General features: G+C 31.3%; 1 protein-coding gene across 1 annotated transcript in view; it reads left to right on the top strand.

Moving 5' to 3' along the window:
- Positions 1 to 18,040, top strand: part of LOC111635503 (b(0,+)-type amino acid transporter 1-like) — a 33,786-nt gene extending 15,746 nt beyond the window's left edge. The window contains exons 3-13 of the mRNA XM_023380507.1: positions 3,427 to 3,494; positions 3,677 to 3,950; positions 5,501 to 5,626; positions 5,755 to 5,854; positions 6,667 to 6,711; positions 7,743 to 7,866; positions 7,974 to 8,077; positions 10,677 to 10,773; positions 11,905 to 12,054; positions 12,208 to 12,376; positions 15,748 to 18,040. Coding sequence (XP_023236275.1) covers positions 3,427 to 3,494; positions 3,677 to 3,950; positions 5,501 to 5,626; positions 5,755 to 5,854; positions 6,667 to 6,711; positions 7,743 to 7,866; positions 7,974 to 8,077; positions 10,677 to 10,773; positions 11,905 to 12,054; positions 12,208 to 12,376; positions 15,748 to 15,812 — 1,322 coding nt within the window. The 3' untranslated portion in view covers positions 15,813 to 18,040. The remainder of the gene's footprint in view (positions 1 to 3,426; positions 3,495 to 3,676; positions 3,951 to 5,500; positions 5,627 to 5,754; positions 5,855 to 6,666; positions 6,712 to 7,742; positions 7,867 to 7,973; positions 8,078 to 10,676; positions 10,774 to 11,904; positions 12,055 to 12,207; positions 12,377 to 15,747) is intronic.
- Positions 18,041 to 20,350: the final 2,310 nt, after the last annotated feature.

Below are 20,350 nucleotides of genomic sequence, written 5' to 3'. Positions count from 1 at the left end.
GGAATATTTCTTCATACGTTAAAGTTCAGTCTATCGACATATTTATTTAAAATAAATTTATCTATTTATTTATTTTGATTTCTTTGCTAAAATTCTCAGATTAAGTGAAATGAATTTAATTTTCTCCCTCCTGTGGGCACTAAGAAGGTCTTACTTGTTAGTCACGCTGATCGTAGGTTCGATCAGTCACAATGGGGAAGCCAAAGGGACCCGATCACCCATAGAAAATTCCTGGAGAGTTTTACACCGGTACATCATCTATTACAATTATGTTACCATTTATAGTGAATGATAGGAAGCCCCGCTCCAAATTATGAAGATGATGGTCGTATTCTCCTTGCTTTGTGGTACCAAGAGGTTCATTATTTTTTGCTTCTCGTGGGTTCGGCCAGCCACGAAATAAGACAATTGAGGGTGAAAAAGAACCAGACTGCCCTGAAATTTAGCCGGATGGTTAAGCGGTTAAGGTGGAAGCCTACCACACAGATTTTTCGCAGCATCCGAATATATAGGGCCCCATACCTCACTACCTAGCCGAAGACTTAATAGACATGTTAAAATGAAGCCATCTGAGTGCACATAGGGCGGAAAGTGGTTTAAAAAAAGTAGTAGAATGTATCTTTACCGCCTGCAATGCCCAGATTTACGTAGTGTATGTCCATTCAATGCTTACTGAAATACGATGATATACAAACCAACAAATTAGTTTATATCATATTTAATTAAAAATTTTTTTTTAATTCGAATGCTGAAGCCATTTTATACAAACAATATACAGTACTCGTATCTTGATATTTTACTATGAATAAACCTCGAAACCTTGAGCTTTTCAACGCTTCCATAAAATTAAATTTATCATAAATTGTTTTGCAAATATAATGTGGATGAAAGAATTTGGAATTTGGATCGTATATCATTGATCAATTCACTTCGTTAAATTATGAATAATCTATATATTATTTAAAATATTTAGAATTTATAATGTCCTCCCCCCAATTAAGTGATTTGAGTGTGTAAATTTTAGCCTGATTTAATAATATTGAAGTCCATTTTGGCCAAGACGATTAAGGCATCCGCCTATTGCTACTGGGGCCCTGGATTCGCATCCAGCATTCAAAACAGGCTATGAATTTTTTCTAGGGTGTCAGGCCTTGTTCCTCATCACCCGGCGACTTCATTATAGGCCTAGCCAAACTCATGATGGTTTTTTAACTCTTTCCATCTTGTGAGTACTAAGAGGATTTTTTTAGCAAGCTCCTACAGGTTCTGCCAGGTTCACAATAGTGCGCCGGATGGAAAGGAACAGCATGTATCTGAAGCCTCTATGTTTGGGCGTATTTGAAGCCCATAAAAGAGCGGGGCTTTGCCTATGGCCCCGCTCTTCTGTATGCTTCAGATACGCCCAAATATATGTTACAGGCCTACTTAACTTAATTTAAAAAGTGAAGCAAAGCACGACATTTAAATGCCCATTGCAGCCTCTTTAAATCTTTCGAAGGATTTCTACACTATTGATGCTGATGCATAGGATCGGCACAATTCGATCAATGATGATTTTTCGTGAATAATTTAGATGAATTAATCTGTGCTCCCACCCACGTATTACTGGTTCATTTTTTTAAGTTCATTCTGATCGATTTCATTACGAGCAAAGCAGTCCAGAGTTTGTACGGACCTGGGATTTTTTTTCAAACTTTTTCGTCCTGTGGGCATTAAGAGGACCTGTTTTAGCAAACCCATTATGGGTTCGACCAGGCCCACAATGGGGCAGCCAGGTGGTGAGGAATGGGAGGATATTCTTGGGGATTTTTCAACCCAGTTCGGATTAGATCTCGGATCCCTCAGAGCGGTAGGTTGTCATCTTGACTGCTCAGCCATAAGACCTGGGGCTCTTTTGCCTCATAGCCCTTTTGTTTTTTTAACAGATGAAATGTGTGGAATGTTTCTTTCTTGATAAACAGAAGTTTCAAAGAGTTTATTTTCTGTAAAAATAACGTTAAATTTTACAGGGCTCCTATGTTTTCTCCGGACATGGGAGAAAATCCCCATCTCCCCCTTCTTGATGGCCCTGAATACGAGCCTTTCTGTCTTTAATCAATGATAAAGCCCATTACGATCTCGCTTCTCACATAATAAATCCAATTCATTATTATTTTTATTTAACGAATTAAAATTTAATTATGATAATTAATTTTAAAACTAAAATTTAGCAGTTTTTAAGGAGCAAAATAATGATTCATTATCTCTCTTCCGTTTTCGATAACACAGAAGTGTCACAGTTGTTTATTTTTCATCTTAAAATTGCATTTTGAATGAGTTTATTTATTTTAGATATCGATAAAATTAATTATATCCCCTTCAGTATTAAAGATAATGTTGTATTTATTCAAGAATATATTTTATTCTTGTTATATTTAATTTATAATGAAATACAGTACACTTAAATTGCTATAGCTGTAAAACTTGCCTTACTTTCATGCTACTTAATCATTTTCTATAATTGCACATATCCAAAAACTTTATTACTGTTATTTGTATAAATTTGGAGTCGTTGATGTGTATAATTATACTTTGATTTATTGATTAATTAATGCGAGACATCAGTACTTTGTACTTCAGCCCCAAATTAGTTGAATGGCACCAGATAGCATGAGTAAATTGTGCCATACTGCCCATGATAAATTATTAGGATCTCAACATGATTAAAACCCAGATATCTTCAGGAGCAAAGTAACATCTCTTGTAGCATGGCCATCTGATGAAGAATGTACTTTTATGCTGATGATTTTTTCATTCGGTATCATTATGTATATTGTTTGTCATCTGTTAATTTTGCTAGCCATGTGATGAGATATCTTCCTTTTGCTTTGATGGATCGGGATTTGAAATCACATTAAGAATCTTAGAATTTTTCACAGATTACACTTTGATTCCCTGAGCTTCCCAAAAGGCAATGGGGGTGTGAGGCAAAATACACATTGGGCCCTTCAGAAAATTAAATTATTGATACTATATTAAAGTAAAGGAATTAAACAAAAAAAAAATTGGAGGCCTTAACTCCTTGGAGCCCAGGACAATTTGCTCCTTTCTCCTCCTGCTCTGGGCATTCCTGTTGATTCCCATTTCAAATTTCTGCTGGTTTCCCCTGTTACAAATCTACCCTTTTGTAATAGGAAAAATAGACCATACAATCCATTTGTGCTGCTACCGCCTACATCACAAATTTGCCCTCCATTTGCAGTTTTTCAAAGAAGCAAGCTTTGGCAATTCTGTTTTTATTAATGCTACTTAATCTTGCTTATAACAGCATCTTCTATTGGACTATATGAATATTAAAATGAGAAAAAATCACTTTTCTATACTAAATTAATATTTTACATTAAATTTTTAATGAAATTTTTAAACATTTTCTTCTCTTTATTTTAGGATCTGGAATATTTATTTCACCTAAAGGTGTATTAGAAAGATCTGGATCAGTGTCCATATGCTTACTAGTATTATAGGCCTAGCCAAACTCATGATGGTTTTTTAACTCTNCCAAGTACCAATAGAAGATGCCACTTTTAATGCTTTTAAAATCATAAAATGGAATTATTTCCTTGCAATTTACAATATGTTGAATAGTTATTATTAATTATATATTATTTAAATTTTATATTTCAGATTTTTAAATGAGATAATTTTTTCAGGTGCTTTATGTTATGCAGAGTTAGGTACAATTATACCGATGTCAGGTGGAGAATATGCATACCTGTTGAAAACATTTGGAAGAATGGGACATGCAGGTCCCATTCCGGCATTTTTATATATATGGACTTGCGTATTCTTGATGAAACCTGCCGCTTTTGCCATCATGTGCCTGACATTTGCCGAATATGTCGTGGAACCTCTTTATCCAAACTGTGATTCGCCGACAGTTGTTAAAAAACTTACTGCATGCTTATGTATATGTAAGTTAAGTTTAAATTGTTACCTTAATTAATGCCTAAAAATATTAAAATAAACCAATAAATTTCTGAGAGATACAGTAGTAAATCTCCGCTCAGATAAGCTGTGTATTTTCATCCATGCAAATCATCTTTGCAGTAGTAGGAAAACAGAAGGAAACAATTGCATAGATTCACCAAATGAATCCCAGATATTTATTACTCCACATTTACTAATTACATATAATATACAAAACGTATAAAACAAATATACTGGATTGTGAGGTAGGGAATATGACCCTGCTTGCACCAGCATATTGGCGAGAGAGAGAGAATGACTCAGCTTGATATCACTTGAGTTGTCATGGTCTTAAGTTATATCATATAAGACAGTGCATCTCAAACTTTTTGGATTATTTGAACCCTTGATGAACCCTTGGTTATGACTATTAGCAGTAGTGTCCCTGTTCTATGTACACAGAACAGGGATAGGAGGTGACAGTGCCTATTGACACCCTTTTGCCTCCTATCATGACTAATGTTCCTTTGGGTAATTCAAACACCTCCCAGGGGATAATATTGCCCACTTTGAGAAGCACTGATGTAAGAAGTTTTTCTTTTTTGTCTGTTATAGTATCACTATCTGTTTTCCAGTCTTTCTACCAATCTATTTATATTTGATAGTCGAAATTCAAAATATGTCTTGTTATCTATTTCATTTTCATTTTCTTCATTCAAGAAGATGAGTTTTTTTAATTAATTTTGGTTGATTTTTGTTTTAAAAATGTTCTGAGGTGTTTATGGTCAATCATTTACATATATGTCATTGTCATATTACCAAGTTTTATGGTTTGATGAATGACTATATTCACATACAGGAGTCAGTTGATCATTTGACCAGTCCCAGACACAGAGAATGTTTTTAAAGTTTAAATTTTTTTATGAAAAACACAATATGAAACTGATATAAATTAAAATTTTATTTTAAAAATAGTAAAAAGTTGATTTTTATTTGTTTTATTTGCATTTTTTAATGTGAAAATGTGTACTGTATTTTTCAAAAAGATCATATACTTTCCTCTAAGCACTAGCGTAGCAAGGGAGGGGCAAGTGGGTCTATCATGCCCGGGTGCCACTCGCAGAGGACACCAAATGGTCTCCAAGACAAACAAGATTTGTTTCTGGAGGGGGAGGAGTATCAATAAAGAGTCGTACCCCAGGCGCCAGTTATGTTCGCTACGCCACTGCCTCTAAGCTCTCAATACAAAAACAAAACAAAATTTATGTATTATTTTACACCACTAAATCAATATTATAATGTACTAACAAATTGCTAATAATGCTCATCTATATTTCTTGATGGAATTTTAATAAGAGAGGGTCTTTATTTATCAATTGCAGCTCCTGTTCCATTTTGGCATCAAGAAACTATAGTCAGCCTATCAACAGTGGAAGGCTTTTTACTTTACAACTCACTCATTCAGATTATCATATCTAATGTACCATCATCTCTCATATTTTTTCTAAGTATAAATATGTATAATTAATTTAAATTAATTTTCTGTTTTTTTTAGCTCTTATTGCCTTCATTAATTGCTATAGCGTAAAATTAGCAACCAGAATTCAGAACATTTTTACAGCTGTTAAATTATTAGCAGTTGTTATTATTGTTATTGGAGGTGCAGTAAAAATGGCAGAAGGTAAGATTCTAAATTAAATATATCTATTATTTAATTATAAAATTATAAATGCATATATTTAAAATTCTAAAATATAAAAATGAAATCTTTTCTCATCTATAAAATTATCCCTTTTTAATATCTTAAAGGTAATACGCAGAATTTAGTTCCCGATTTTGAACACGCAACGACTTCATTTTCAAATATTGCCACGGCATTTTATTTCGGTTTATGGGCTTATGAAGGATGGTAATATAAGCTGTTTTTATTAAATGTTTTTTTGGTAAAAATATAAAAAAAGGTGTAATTTTGATCTATTGTAATTAATTTTGGCTAATGTTTTCATCAAAAGAATTTTTGTTAGTTAACGGAAAAAAGCCTAAATAACTTCAGAGTTTTTCAAAAATAAATTTTATCATTTTCATAATTCTGATACTTTCTACAATTATTATTTTAATGAAATTTTTCAGAAAACCAAATCATATAGCACACTCATTATATAACTCTACTTACAGTAAAAACTTTAAAAAATTCAAACACTTTTGGGGTGTACACTTATCATTAGAAGTTAACAGAAATTCTCTTGTCAAGTATGATGGACTACTTTATATGAGAAAGTAGAGATTGAAGAATTGAGAAGAGTACAGATTTCAAGAAATTCAAGAAGAGTAACTAATATTTCTACAAATTCTACAATACTATCAGAACATAATTGATGCGCGATAATACATTTTAAATAACAGGCTCATTAGATCATTACTTCCAATTGGATAGTAGAATGTCACACGGTCACTATGGAAAGCTTTTACACAATGCAACTATCTTTCCTTGGGCCGCAATTTGAAAAAATTGTAGACATAAATTCCCACTATCGTCCATCCGTCCATCTGTCTTTCCTTAATCTCGAGAATGGAGTTAGATAGATGAAAGACGAGACTAGACATTTAAACCTTAGGAACAGGAGTTAATAGAAATAAATAGAATATTTAGCATAATAAAGATTGATCATTAAGAATACATATTTTTTATAAATATTTAAATTTGTTCTCCGAAAGTAAAAGGAATTACATTAATTATGTTACTGAGGAACTTGTAAATCCTTATGTGTAAGTAATATTTATTAAACTTAAACTTAATTAACTAATTTTTTTATTATAATGAAAACTGGGACAAAATAGAAAATTGTTCACTTCTATTAGTTTATTATTATTATTATTTCAATAAAATTTCAAACAAAATTGTTCAAAATCTGAAGATGAGAGTTAAAGATCTTTCAAGAATACTAATTTTAGAAAAATGTTTACATTTTAAAATGTATAAAGCTCAGTTTTTTATAATAATTTGAGTCATTTTAATAATCGTAAAGATGTCAGAGTTAAATTTCAGTGTATAAGAACCTAGTTCAAATCTGTTCTAAAATTATATGATTTTCCACAATAGTTCTAGATGCTTAATTCTCAGTTATGTGATTAGCAGCACAAACGTGTTGAGAGTGCCGTATGGTACAAATTCACTCAATGAATCGTCTCACTAAATGAGTTCATACGCATGAGGAACTAGTCACTGTGGTTACCCAGCCAAATACACTTTCAACTGTCCATGCCTAAAGATGGCCTGTTCCTGGATCAAAAGTGTTAGTGTTCCTTAAATTTCACCTATTATTAAAGATGTTTGATTAATTCACACACATAATATTCTCACATTCAGTTGCTACTTGTATCTATGCACTATCAAAGGATCATTTTTATCTTTCATATGTACTAACTGATTCCATTATAGTGGTGGTTTTCAGTCTTTCTGAGGTCATGGAAATCATTCATGTACTTTATATTACAGAGCATTAGCATTAATATATTAAAAAAATCAATAAATAATTCTATATTAACTATTTTCATGTAGCAATAAAGCAATAAACTAATAAACTTTGTTGTATTGAATAAAATAGTAAACTTGATATGTTACGTTAATAAATTAGAATCATTAGCGTTGAGTAGACATTGATGTTTGCTATTATCCATAAAATTTCCATGCTAAAATAACAAAATTAAACTAGTAGTTATTTAATTTTTATTCTTAATCATATTAAAACTGTTTATTTTAAAATATTTTTATTTAAAAACATGTTATTTTTTAACAGAAACTTACCAAGAGCAATTATAATTGCAATCCCCTTAGTTACTTTGTGTTATGTTTTTACAAACATTGCATACTTGGCAGCAATGTCGCCGGCGGAACTGTTGGCATCCGACGTCGTAGCAGTGGTAAGAATGGATTTTAATGTATAATTTTAGGTCGATATAATAAATGATTAAGAAAAATATTTATTTTCTGATTATTTTATGCAAATCATTCTCGATGAATTATTTAGAAATTTGCTGCTCGAGTTCTAGGACCGGCTGCCGTCATCATTCCAATTTTTGTTGCCTTTTCGGCATATGGTGCAGGAAATGCTAGTTGCTTTACTACAGGCAGGTAAGAAAACTTATAAAGTAGCAGTGAATCTACATTATTGATCTTTTCATGAATGTTGATTATGTAATTTTTAAAATTTTTGACAAAATAGTTTCAGTTCTCAAAGCAAGCCTTAGAATCTTTGTAATTAAAAAATAAATTAAAAATTTTATAGTACCAGACCAAATATCTGGCTTCCAGAAATCTGAAATTACCAGAAAACTGACTAGTGTTGAATTTGGGAATGAAAGTCCCTAGTCAGCTTGGAAACTGTCATTGTCAAGCTTGCTGGCTATTTGCTCTCGTACTATACTATATTACAGTAGATCCCCCTATAAGACGGTAGATACGTTCCGTTCTTTATGAATCAATTTTGTAGGAATCATAGTTTACGGACTACGGCTGTTTGAAAGGTTTTCTTTCATAAAATTAATCGATTCTAGACTAATTCGACTCAACATTTCCAAAATACGTATATTTTTTTGAAAATAATCCGTATAAACTACGTTATAAACAAAAAATTGTAGGATTGCTTACCGAGTGTGTACCGTTCGACTACGCCCGTTGCTAAAGCTTGGTTTCGTCGCGGAACAGCGCATCAAACCGCGGCCGCGATTTCTGATATTATTTTTCTGCGAAAACTTCGTTGACCTTTGGAGACATCCTTAATATAAATAATTTTTATGGCCGTTAAATAAGAAATGTTTCTTTCACAAGAAATGTATAAAATTACAGTACTGGACAGACGATAGGTCGCCTAACTCGCCGTAGCGTGACGCTAGACGGCGAAAAATATATATTTAATTATAATAAAGTTACAATAAATTAAGTTAATATATAATTATATATACAGTACCTAATTTATATATAATTAATATATAATTATATGTACAGTACCTAATTTATATATAATTATATGAACAGACGATACTAAACTCAATTTATCCGCCTAAACGTCCGTAGCGTGGCGCTACGGACGGCGGGAAAGTAGTTCGGCTGCCCGATGACGTTTTACGTATTATAGGAGTTATTTTTACCGTTGTTTACGGATACTGCCACAATTTTTATAGGAATCATAACTATAGGAAACGGTTTTATAGGGGGATCTACTGTACTATAAATCTACTATATTAATTCTTATAGACATTGAAGATTATAATACATAATAGAAATCACCAAAGAGGAACCTCAAATTATTTCAGTGAACATTTATCTATGACTAGTGTTTTTAATCTGTATATGAGATCTTCATCAGATCATTAGTTTTGTATGAATGCAAAAGGGAAAAATCATATTTTATTACCATACTAAATATTCAAAAACTCTAAGGTGTATGGTTTATATTTATATTTAAGTGATAACTGGCTTTAGTTTATATATAAATAAATATGGTACTTATATATAAACCAGGGCTGCGGAGTCGGAGTCGGAGTCTGGAGTTTTGGTATTTTGGCTGGAGTTTTGGTCGGAGTCGGAGTCGTCAAAAAATCCACCGACTCCGACTTCCTTTTTACTTACCAACTTGTTATGTATATGAAACGGAGTCGGAGTTGGAGTCGGATGGTAAGGAAAAGTCGGAGTCGGAGTCGGAGTCAGATGGTAAGGAAGAGTTGGAGTTGGAGTCAGTAGATTTTTACGCGACTCCACAGCCCTGACATAAACAAATTTTTTTATTGTTAAAAAATATGGTTATTAGTAGCAGAAGTGCAATTGCTGTCCTGTACCCCTGGCTGCATCAATGAAGCTATCATCTGTTCTCTTAAGCAAGTGAAATTTTTAGAGAAAGAGACAAAATACAAACAAAGCAAAGTTTTCAGAAACAAAACTATGATATTTCAGGACAATGAAATTGCAGATATAACAGTATCTGATTTCTAACTGACAACCATTCAGCCATGAGAAGATCACATTAATTGGGCTGCAATTTGAAAAAATTATAGACCTATAAATTCCCACTAGATAGATGAAAGATGAGACTAGATATGGAAACCTTAGAGACAGAAGGCCTCGCTTAACTATATACAAACTTCCAATGTAAACCAGAAATCACAACTCTAATGTTAAAGGAAAAGTATGATGTGCAGGGGCAAGACATTACTAATTTGAGATGAAGAGCATATATTTTAAATTAAATAAATTAAAGATATGATTAAAATTGCAGTCCAGTATTGTGAATATGTCACAATAAATATTTGTTTATTAACTTTATCTTCTTTTCCTTGCACAAAACAGGACTAGTTTCAAGTTGCACATAATATATTGTGGAAATATATCCATAACTAAGTCAAAAGTGAATTTTTTAAATTCTAAATTTGGCATAATGTCGCCTGTCAATCAAGTATAAATTGTGAATAGTAAATCATTGCAATGTAATTTTTGAGAACTGATTCTGTATATTGCCATCAAAATTTTTTAATGTTCTTGTCCGGTTAATAAATAAACTACCTTATAAACCGACTGTTTTAATAAGTCACTAAACTGTTTAAATTGATTATTTGCTATAGTTTATTATTATACGAGATAGTTTAAGTTAAAGAAACTTGTAAATTAGTAAATATAATAGTAAAGAATTATATTATACTTTATTTCTTTAGTTAAATAGAACTACGTTTGTTTAAAGGTTATCTTTTGTTGCTGCAAGAGAAGGGCATTTAGTTGATGTTCTATCTTATATCCATATACACAAGTTAACTCCAATGCCAGCTTTGATGTTTAATGTAAGTAATGATAAATCTAATGAAGTATTAAACTAAATGAATTAAATATATAACTAAACAATTGCCTTAAATAATCACGCTATAAAATCCACTAATTTAATGATTAATACTAAATAATTTGCTACTAGAGGTAGATGTTAGGTGCCATTTCTTATCTAAGTTGTTAATTATAATTTTAATAATTTATTAAGCTAATTTATAGAGTGACCACAATGTCTCTATGCACAAGATTCTATCCTGGGTTTCGTAGTTAGAGAAATCTTGAAGATATTCTCTAAATCCACATTAAAAACCAGCTAAATTCAATAATCTGATTGAAAAGACAAACAAGAAACATTAACTTTATCATTAGATTGATAAAAACGAATTATAAAAAAATACAGGACGGCTCAAAAATTAATTAACTGAGAATATTGAAAAATTGATTGGTGTAACTTTTATATCTTTTGATAACAACACGTTTATGTCAAAAATCTCGTAGAAGTATTTTAGAAAATTATGAATTATGCTCTATGTATGTATGTCTCTTTAATCCGACATTAAGTTCGGTAGACTATCATTAAAGCTTTAAAAGAAGTGTCTAACCTGAAAGCTGTAATGATAGTCTACCGAACTTAATGTCGGATTAAAGAGACATACATACATAGAACATAATAACAACTATCCAAAAGTGAAATTTAGAAGTATAAATTATGAATTGATAAACATGGAAGATTCATCTTAAGCAATTTTAATTTTGTTAGTAGAAACTATAATAAAGCTCTGATAGAATGGTTAACTGATTCTGGTCATCGTATTTGTTTAAGCTTTTGAATTTAATATAATGTGGAACTTATTAAATTGAGGAGTGAAACATGATCTTCATCACTTACATATAGAGTTATACCTTTGACGTATGATTCCTCAAAATACAACCATCTAAAGTTAAGTTGTCCCATAAAGCATTCATAGTAGAGCTACTATGAATATAAAATATATGTTGTATACAAATCTTTGTTAACTGAGTTTTGGTTCACCCTGTACCTATCACTACCTAGCACAATTTCTTCTCATATGATTATAAATTTTATATTTACAGTTACAAAGTTATAAAAATATATTTAATAATTTGTTTTATGTATTTTTTATTAGGCTTTCTTGACTATATGTATGGTAGCTGTAGGAAATATTTCTAGTTTGATTGACTTCTTTAGTTTTGCTGCATGGTTATTTTATGGGGGAACAACACTTTCAGTTATTGTTCTTCGATGGACTATGAAAGATATTCCTCGCCCATATAAAGTAAGTTTAAATATGTCTAAGTAAATAGATTTAGCAAAGAAAATTTGTTGTTTTAAATATAATTTACTTGTAAAATAGCAATCAATATTTATATAATTACTAGCAATGTAAAATATCAAAACAATTAACCTAATCTAATTGACTTTTTAACAGGTGCCAATTGTTATTCCTGTGATAGTATTAATAGTATCATTATATCTTGTGATTGCTCCAATTTTACAAAATCCAGCAATTGAATATCTCTATGCCTCATTGTTCATTTTCTCGGGAGTGATTGTTTACATACCATTTGTCCATTACAAGATTCAGCTTAAGATAATGGGTAATTATTTATTTATTTTTAATAAATAATAAATTTACTATTTTTTTTAGTTAAAACATAATACAATATTTTTAAATTATATTATAGAACATGCAAAAGAACTGTTCAGTAATACTCTCTCTAATATGGCTTTCTTCAATGGTTGTTTTTATCCAAACCTAAACATACTCAGTTGCCTCTATCAAATGAGTATCTGGAGATAATCTCAGCTGTTAAAATATGGCCAGCATGAAATATTTATCACTCTATCACTTTCTAGTTCCAACAGTTGCATGTCTTTGCTGACAATTAATTGTCAGTAAGAGAAGTAAAGATCAACCTATCTCTGTTCCTCTGTTCTCAAATATTGATCTGTATTTGAACACTTCTGTCAGTGCCAGCCCGAGGCAAGTTTTAGGATGGAGCGAGATCCTATTATGGCGCCCCCTTGGTTGCCCCTAATTTATATCGTTTAATTTTCTTTACCGCTGAGGCACCCCCTAAGACTTGGCGCCTGGAGCAGCTGCTCCGTTCGCCCTATGGTAGGGCCGGCTCTGACTTCTGTGTTTGAGATCCTGATATTTTCATGAGTGCTTTTGACCCAGACTTATCCCTCACTTCTCATCCATACCATTGTAGGTCTGACCAAACTGTTATTGGCTTACAAAAAGGCCTCTTGGTACCTACAAGGCAGATGTGAAGAAAAAGTACCCATTGGTTTTACATGCTATGAATTATATTGTCCATATGATTGAGACAGTTAAGAAAGGAGTACTTCAACTTATACAAGGTTGCCTTAAAGTTAACGTGCAGTTTGATAACTAAAGATGCAATAAATAATAATTGAGAGCTTAACTTTTGAAGTTTAAGTAATAGTTTTACCAATGTAAAATTAATTTATTTTATTTATAGATCCTGTTAGTGACTCCTAAATGGTGGTAGTCAAAGAGAAAGCAAACTGTGTGCTTTGACTTTCAGAATTAAAGTCAATAACAGCCGTTAGAAGAAATTATGATAAACATACCATTATTGATTTTAATTCTGCAAGTCAAAGAATACAGTTTACTTTCACTTAGACCATCACCATTTGGGGATCATCAACAGGATCTGTAAATAAATTCAGTTGAGCTAATCAATGCACTTTTAGCCAGTGGGCAAAGTTTAAAGTGTTAACATTCTTTTGACAATAGGTAAATATTGTCAAAAGTGCATTGATCAGTTTAGCTAAAATAAATTCTACATTTTTCTACATTAATACATTTATTATGTAAACACTTCATAAGTTACGGTTGGTTCTCATTTACAATGTGGAATGATAACGACACAGAAGTTGCAGTGTCATTCTCATTACCATGGCATATCTCTGAATGATATATCCATGCATTAATGATGCATCATCATTTTTATTGTTTCAAATTTATATCTTTGTACAAGGGATGTTCCTTATCAAACAATAAACTGTTTTCTCTTACTAGATCTATTAACATTTCAGAATTGAAAGAAGATTCTTTCACATAGCCACACATTAAAAATTGTCCATGTTAAATTTGTCTTTGAATTATGTCAGTATAAATGACACTTGCACAATTTTTAAGTATTTAATTTTTCTGCTTGCCATCACAGTAAAAGTTGAGCTCAGTTTTCAGTGGTTTTATTCACTTGGTCACTGGTCATCATGCCACAAAGACACTTGGAGATAGTTGATATCGTCATCAATAATCAATACTCAAACAACTTCATTCTCACACATTGGTGTGAGAGAGAGAGAGTATACTAGTTGTATACTTTGGTGATGTTAGAATCCTATCCAGGATGTTTGATGTAAAGTTATATGAGTAGCAATGTAAACATGTAGAAGGTATTATACTAAGGTGACCAGATTTTAACATTGGTGAAGTGGGACAAAATTGATGTGGGGGAGTGGTTGTCTTGTTGAAAAAAATTGTTCTAGAGAAACCAAATTTTATCATCAAAGAATGCAAAAATTGTATTGTATCATATAGTTTTAAAATTTCAACATATGTAAAATTTACAAATATAATAAATATATATACTATTATAAATCTTTAAAATTGTCATAAAGTAACTATGACAAACTATATGTTAACAATTATTTTAATCCTTTTGTATTTCTTTCTAAATAATAATAATACTAGCTTCTATTACTTTTCCTCTGAATTTGCCCTGAATGTCACTTTATTATTGTAATTTTTATATTATATAATACTGTTGTAACCAAAATGAACCCAGCCCCACCACTAGCAATAGAACAATACAAACTGTGTGCATCTCTATTACTTTCACTAGTCACTAGCTTTCTAAGGTGGTGACAGACAACATGTAACATGCAACAAACAAAATGTTAATTTGTTTGGACAGCCGGTGAACACACGCTGCTCCATTGCTGCAGCTGCGCACCCCGAACCATTTTCTGTTGGTCTTTGCCATGAACACAAAGGATTTTGACGGCGCAGCATTCTTTATTTCCGATGTTTGCGCACATCTTGGTACTGATGCATGTGATACAAAATTATCTTTACGAATCTTAAACATGACATAAGTTTAAGTTTTTATCAATTGTGTCATAATCTTTCCAAAACTCTGGACTTTTTTAAAATGCCACAGGACATGGGACAAATTGTTAAAAATCAGGACTGTTCTGCCAAAAGTGGGATGTCTGGTCACCTTATGTTATATGGTATGAACATGTTCACCAAAACCGTTTACTGAACGAGTTCTTACTTTAATGCCCTCAACATATTTGTGTTGCTACATGAATAAGCATTCCCCATCCAGTCAAGACTAAGCACAAGGTATTCATTGAAAAGTCCCAGAACAGAGTAAATTGGGGACAAAAGAAAATTTTCTACCAAAATCAATTCCTTAATTTTATTTTTATACAGGGTGCACAGTAGTGTTTATACACCCATGTAATTCACCAATGCAGATAACTAAAATTATGAATGTGATGTATAGTTGTAGTAAAGTGACTATACACTATAAGACAAGTCCACTTGCAGCACTCCTAAAATTCAGAAGTTCACACTTCTCTCATGAAAATGTTAAAGTCAGATATAGAAAAAAAAGTCAATTAAAAAGTTATAGAGCACAACTGATTCAGTACTAAAGAACACTCTATGGTACATGAATAATATGCATAAAAAGCCTGAAATGCTAATGTAGACATCAAGCACAGACAGTAAAGTGTGTATTTTTTATTTTTCTGTCTTTGTGCTAAATTTGTTACTGTGTTCTGTATGTTGTACATTACACACATGTTGGTGTATGTGGACTTTACTATGCATCCTGTATAGGCTACACATTAATATTACTAAAAATGATTTTGAATAATTTATCTTATAATAATACTAATGAAATATTTTTACTTTTAGATAAAGTTACATATTTTCTTCAATTGATGTTTTCGGTTGTACCTACACATTCCTATCCCGAATAAGAAGTTAAAATGAGAAATAAATCAAGCATCACGAACAATTTTATTTAAAAATTCCAAACGAAAAAAAGATTTATATTTAAAATTATTCAGAATATGTAAAGATTATGTTTTCTGTGTTTTTTATAAAAAAACAAAATTAAGAATTATGTATATGTGCACAATTTATACATTTGTTAATGAAACTCCTCGTGCGTAAATCCACTTGAAAGTGTTTTATTTGGAGCAAAAACTTTTACAAAATTGTAACACTTTCAAGCTTATGCTTCTCATTGAGAATCAATAAGAGATGTATAGTTCAAGAGGAGACTAAGATTACTACTAGCAGCAGTGTAAAACAGAAAACTGTAAAGCCCCTGAAAACTTTTTGAAGAACCCACCTTTTACCTATTGTAAATCCATGAGAAAATTTCAATATTAATATTAATATCAATATCATCGATAACTGAAAATTTATTTTAAATTCAAATAAATTACATTGAACTCCGATATAACACAAATTCAAATAAAATGTTGAAAAAATTGCAACTAGTATTCATACGAAATTTGCATTTCGTCATGCAAAGGTATGCATTTTCTTCTTCAGCTTCTAAGACCAGGTTTAAAATTGCATAAAATCGTCTGATAATGCAGGTCTCGAGAATACGATTTCCTATAATGTGGAAAATATCTCCATGTTTTACCGGAGTCCACTGTATTTGCTGTTTTTTTAATTCCTTCTTATTAAAGATTTCCTATCGAGAATTTCATATAAAATTATATAGTCAAGTTATGTTATTTAACTTAATGAAACTTAATGATATCTGTAAAAACAAGTAGGGAATTTTTCTGCATTTCTGTTAAAGCCATCACAGATAAACAAGTATTTCCTTTACATAGTTGAGGAATATAGGTCTCTTGGGACTTAGTTATTGTAAAGTGAAAAGAAAATTGTTTGTAGTAATTATTTTAAAGATATGATTTTGCATTTTCATTTAAACGGAACAGTTTCTATTAAGTGCTTTTATGTCCTCTCGTCAGTCAATTTTAACAGAAACAACTAACAAGAAGCTAATAGGTTGTCAATAATGCTGTTTACTAATAGAAACACAGTGTGTTTACCTAAAAGCAATATAAACTGGAAGTGATGGCATAAAATATAGCCAAACAACCAGTATTTGGTTAGCTATACGAAAACACACACCCATCCATAAGAAAAGTTTTAGATTAGACTTTGTTAATAAAAAGAAAATCTCTTTAAAGAAGTTTCCATATTAAATTTTACACACATTTTATTGACAACTTAAAAATTTCTTTTAGCTGTGGGCCTCAAACATTGCCAAACCCCTGGATTACAGGGTTTGCAGGCTAATTGTTACACCCCAGACTAGCTACATCCTATACTAGATGAAAATGAACAGGGTTGCTGAAAGCTTGTATGAGGCAGGAACAAACTAAGTTTTCTCTGAGACCAGACAAAAATTCCCAGCTTTCTCCTCTTGATGGCCCCAAAAATGAATAAATAAAACAAAGATGTATCCTTGCAGGTTGTTCCTCTGCAACACAAATTTATTAAAATGCTTGTGATATGTGCTAACTTTCCCATTTGTATTGCAGAAGTACTCGTAAGGATAGTCTCGTTTTATTTGTATTCAACTCGGTGTGGGATGAGAATCATTACAATGCAACATCTCTTGATCCTCATTTCTCATGTTAAGTCTCGATGATGGGTGCACAATTCTAAAAGCACGTTTGAAATTTCTAAGATGATTTTACTCTTGAGAGAGCACTTTCAATTGCACAATATACATACTTCTAGTATTGTATGTGCCTTGTATATAAACACATTTTGTATAAGGTACTATAAATTTTTATATACACGTACTACTATACATACCATTTTTATTTGGATTTTCAAAGTTACGAGAAAATTACCGGCTTTAACAAATGCAGCATTCCAGAAATGCATTAAAAGCAACTTCAAATTAATTGCAACTTCATATACAAAATTTAAAGTTTCAACTATTAAATTAATGTACTTGTATATGAAAAATCTGAATAAAATTAATCTTAGCATATAAAAGATTGAAAGTTTGAAAACTGATTGTCTTAGAGTTATTTAGATTTTATAAATAATGAAAGTTTTCATTAGAAATGAATGATAAAATGTTTATATATAAGTTTCTAAATTTGTTTACTGTAAGCTTATATTTTGTCAACTTATTTCTACTTAATAAACTTTTGAAATAAAACTGTGATTTGTATAATTTATATATACGAATTTCAACACAAGCATTAATAATGACATAAAGTAAGTTGCTCGCTAAAGCGGCTTTAATACAACCAAATAAGGAAGTCAATGACAATCCATTTCAAATGAAATGGGGAATAAAAACTTTCATTACTTTTGTAAATAAACACTTTCATTACTGCAAAATTTATTAAAAACAAACCAGAATTATAAATAGAACAATATAATGTAAAACATTTTGAGTATTTTCAAGCTCCTTTCCTAATTTAAAAGAATTCTATTAAATACAATTGTGCCAATTCCAAACACATTCTATTGTTTAAGTTACTGAATATGTAAAATTTTTGTTTTTGGTATGTACCTAATGTGATTTTTACATGATAAGATGTGGATAAAGACACAGGTAATTCACAGCATCCATGACTCAAATTAATTGGTGACTTANATATTTGAATTTCTGAACTAAGCAGTTTTGTTGTATATACTATAATTTAAAATTATATTTATTGTTACATCATTAATTTACCTTAAATTTTAAAAAAATAGGCAGATAACACTTAAATTAATTAACTACTAGACATTATGATGCTCTATGAGATGTAAAGAGTAGAACTTTGACATCTTGTAAGAACAAATATTTTACTTTTTTGATGTTTGAGTTTTTTCTGGTAATGTACTTGATATTCTCTCCTAACTGTTTCATTTTGTTTTTCTGCAATAATTCTTCATATATTCAAACATTTCACATCAGTGAGTAAGCAGGTGAATAAATGAGTCTGGATGTAGTTATATACCTATAATGGCCAAACTGCAGCTCACAAGCCACAAGTGGCAGTTCTAGACCTTTACTCTGACTTCTATACAGCCTATACAATTTCTTTTTATAAACATGATAAGATGTGGATAAAGACACAGGTAATTCACAGCATCCATGACTCAAATTAATTGGTGACTTAACTTTGAAACTATTGTTGTAAGCTACATTATAGATCCACGGTGGCCAAACTGCAGCTCACAAGCCACAAGTGGCAGTTCTAGACCTTTACTCTGACTTCTATACAGCCTATACAATTTCTTTTTATAAACTTGGTACATACTNTGTTGTAAGCTACATTATAGATCCACGGTGGCCAAACTGCAGCTCACAAGCCACAAGTGGCAGTTCTAGACCTTTACTCTGACTTCTATACAGCCTATACAATTTCTTTTTATAAACATGATAAGATGTGGATAAAGACACAGGTAATTCACAGCATCCATGACTCAAATTAATTGGTGACTTAACTTTGAAACTATTGTTGTAAGCTACATTATAGATCCACGGTGGCCAAACTGCAGCTCACAAGCCACAAGTGGCAGTTCTAGACCTTTACTCTGACTTCTATACAGCCTATACAATTTCTTTTTATAAACATGATAAGATGTGGATAAAGACACAGGTAATTCACATCATCCATGACTCAAATTAATTGGTGACTAAACTTTGAAACTATTGTTGTAAGCTACATTATAGATCCACGGTGGCCAAACTGCAGCTCACAAGCCACAAGTGGCAGTTCTAGACCTTTACTCTGACTTCTATACAGCCTATACAATTTCTTTTTATAAACTTAAACTTTATATATACTGTATATATAATATTGTTCTAATAGAGAATGAGGTATCTTCCTTGGGTCTTTACCATTGCAAATTTGAATAGTCAAAGAATCTCTTTGATTATTTGAATTTGGAATGGTAAAGACTGAGGAAAACATCTCAAGAAAGTCAAAAACATTAGTGCAAGACTGAAATTATCTGCGGGAAAGAATGAGTAAGACTATAGTTGTCATATTGTAAACCGAGGTTTCAGCTTGAACATTTGAAATGAGAATGTGGCTCTTGCATATTTCTGATAAGCGATATATATATATCGCTTATCAGAAATATGCAAAAACCATGTCACGATAGGATATATATATATATCCTATTGTGACAGGGTTTGGCTACCCTTTATAGATTATTAAAATATTTAAATTTGATCTGGTGAAAAATTACATGCTTAAATTATTAATTAAGGAAGTCTTTTGAGAAAGTCATGAGATACATCATGACTTTCTCAAAGATTTTATTAAATTGAAAATTATTATTCATAATCATATATATTGCATATCTAATTAGAAGCATCCATACATTTGGTCACTTGGGGCATGTAATTAATGAATGTCCCTCTTCCTAATCCCCGAGAAGGCTCCAAATTCCACAAACAGAAAATGCATAACTTCTAGACTATTCTGCACATATAAAAGTAACTAATGAACTATATCTAACCATG

This window comes from Centruroides sculpturatus, unplaced genomic scaffold (genome assembly GCF_000671375.1).
Source record: "Centruroides sculpturatus isolate CEXI.00-Female unplaced genomic scaffold, Cexi_2.0 scaffold91, whole genome shotgun sequence".
NCBI lineage: Eukaryota > Metazoa > Arthropoda > Arachnida > Scorpiones > Buthidae > Centruroides > Centruroides sculpturatus.
Note: the sequence above shows the minus strand (reverse complement) of the source record. Positions and strands in the feature narration are given on the sequence as shown.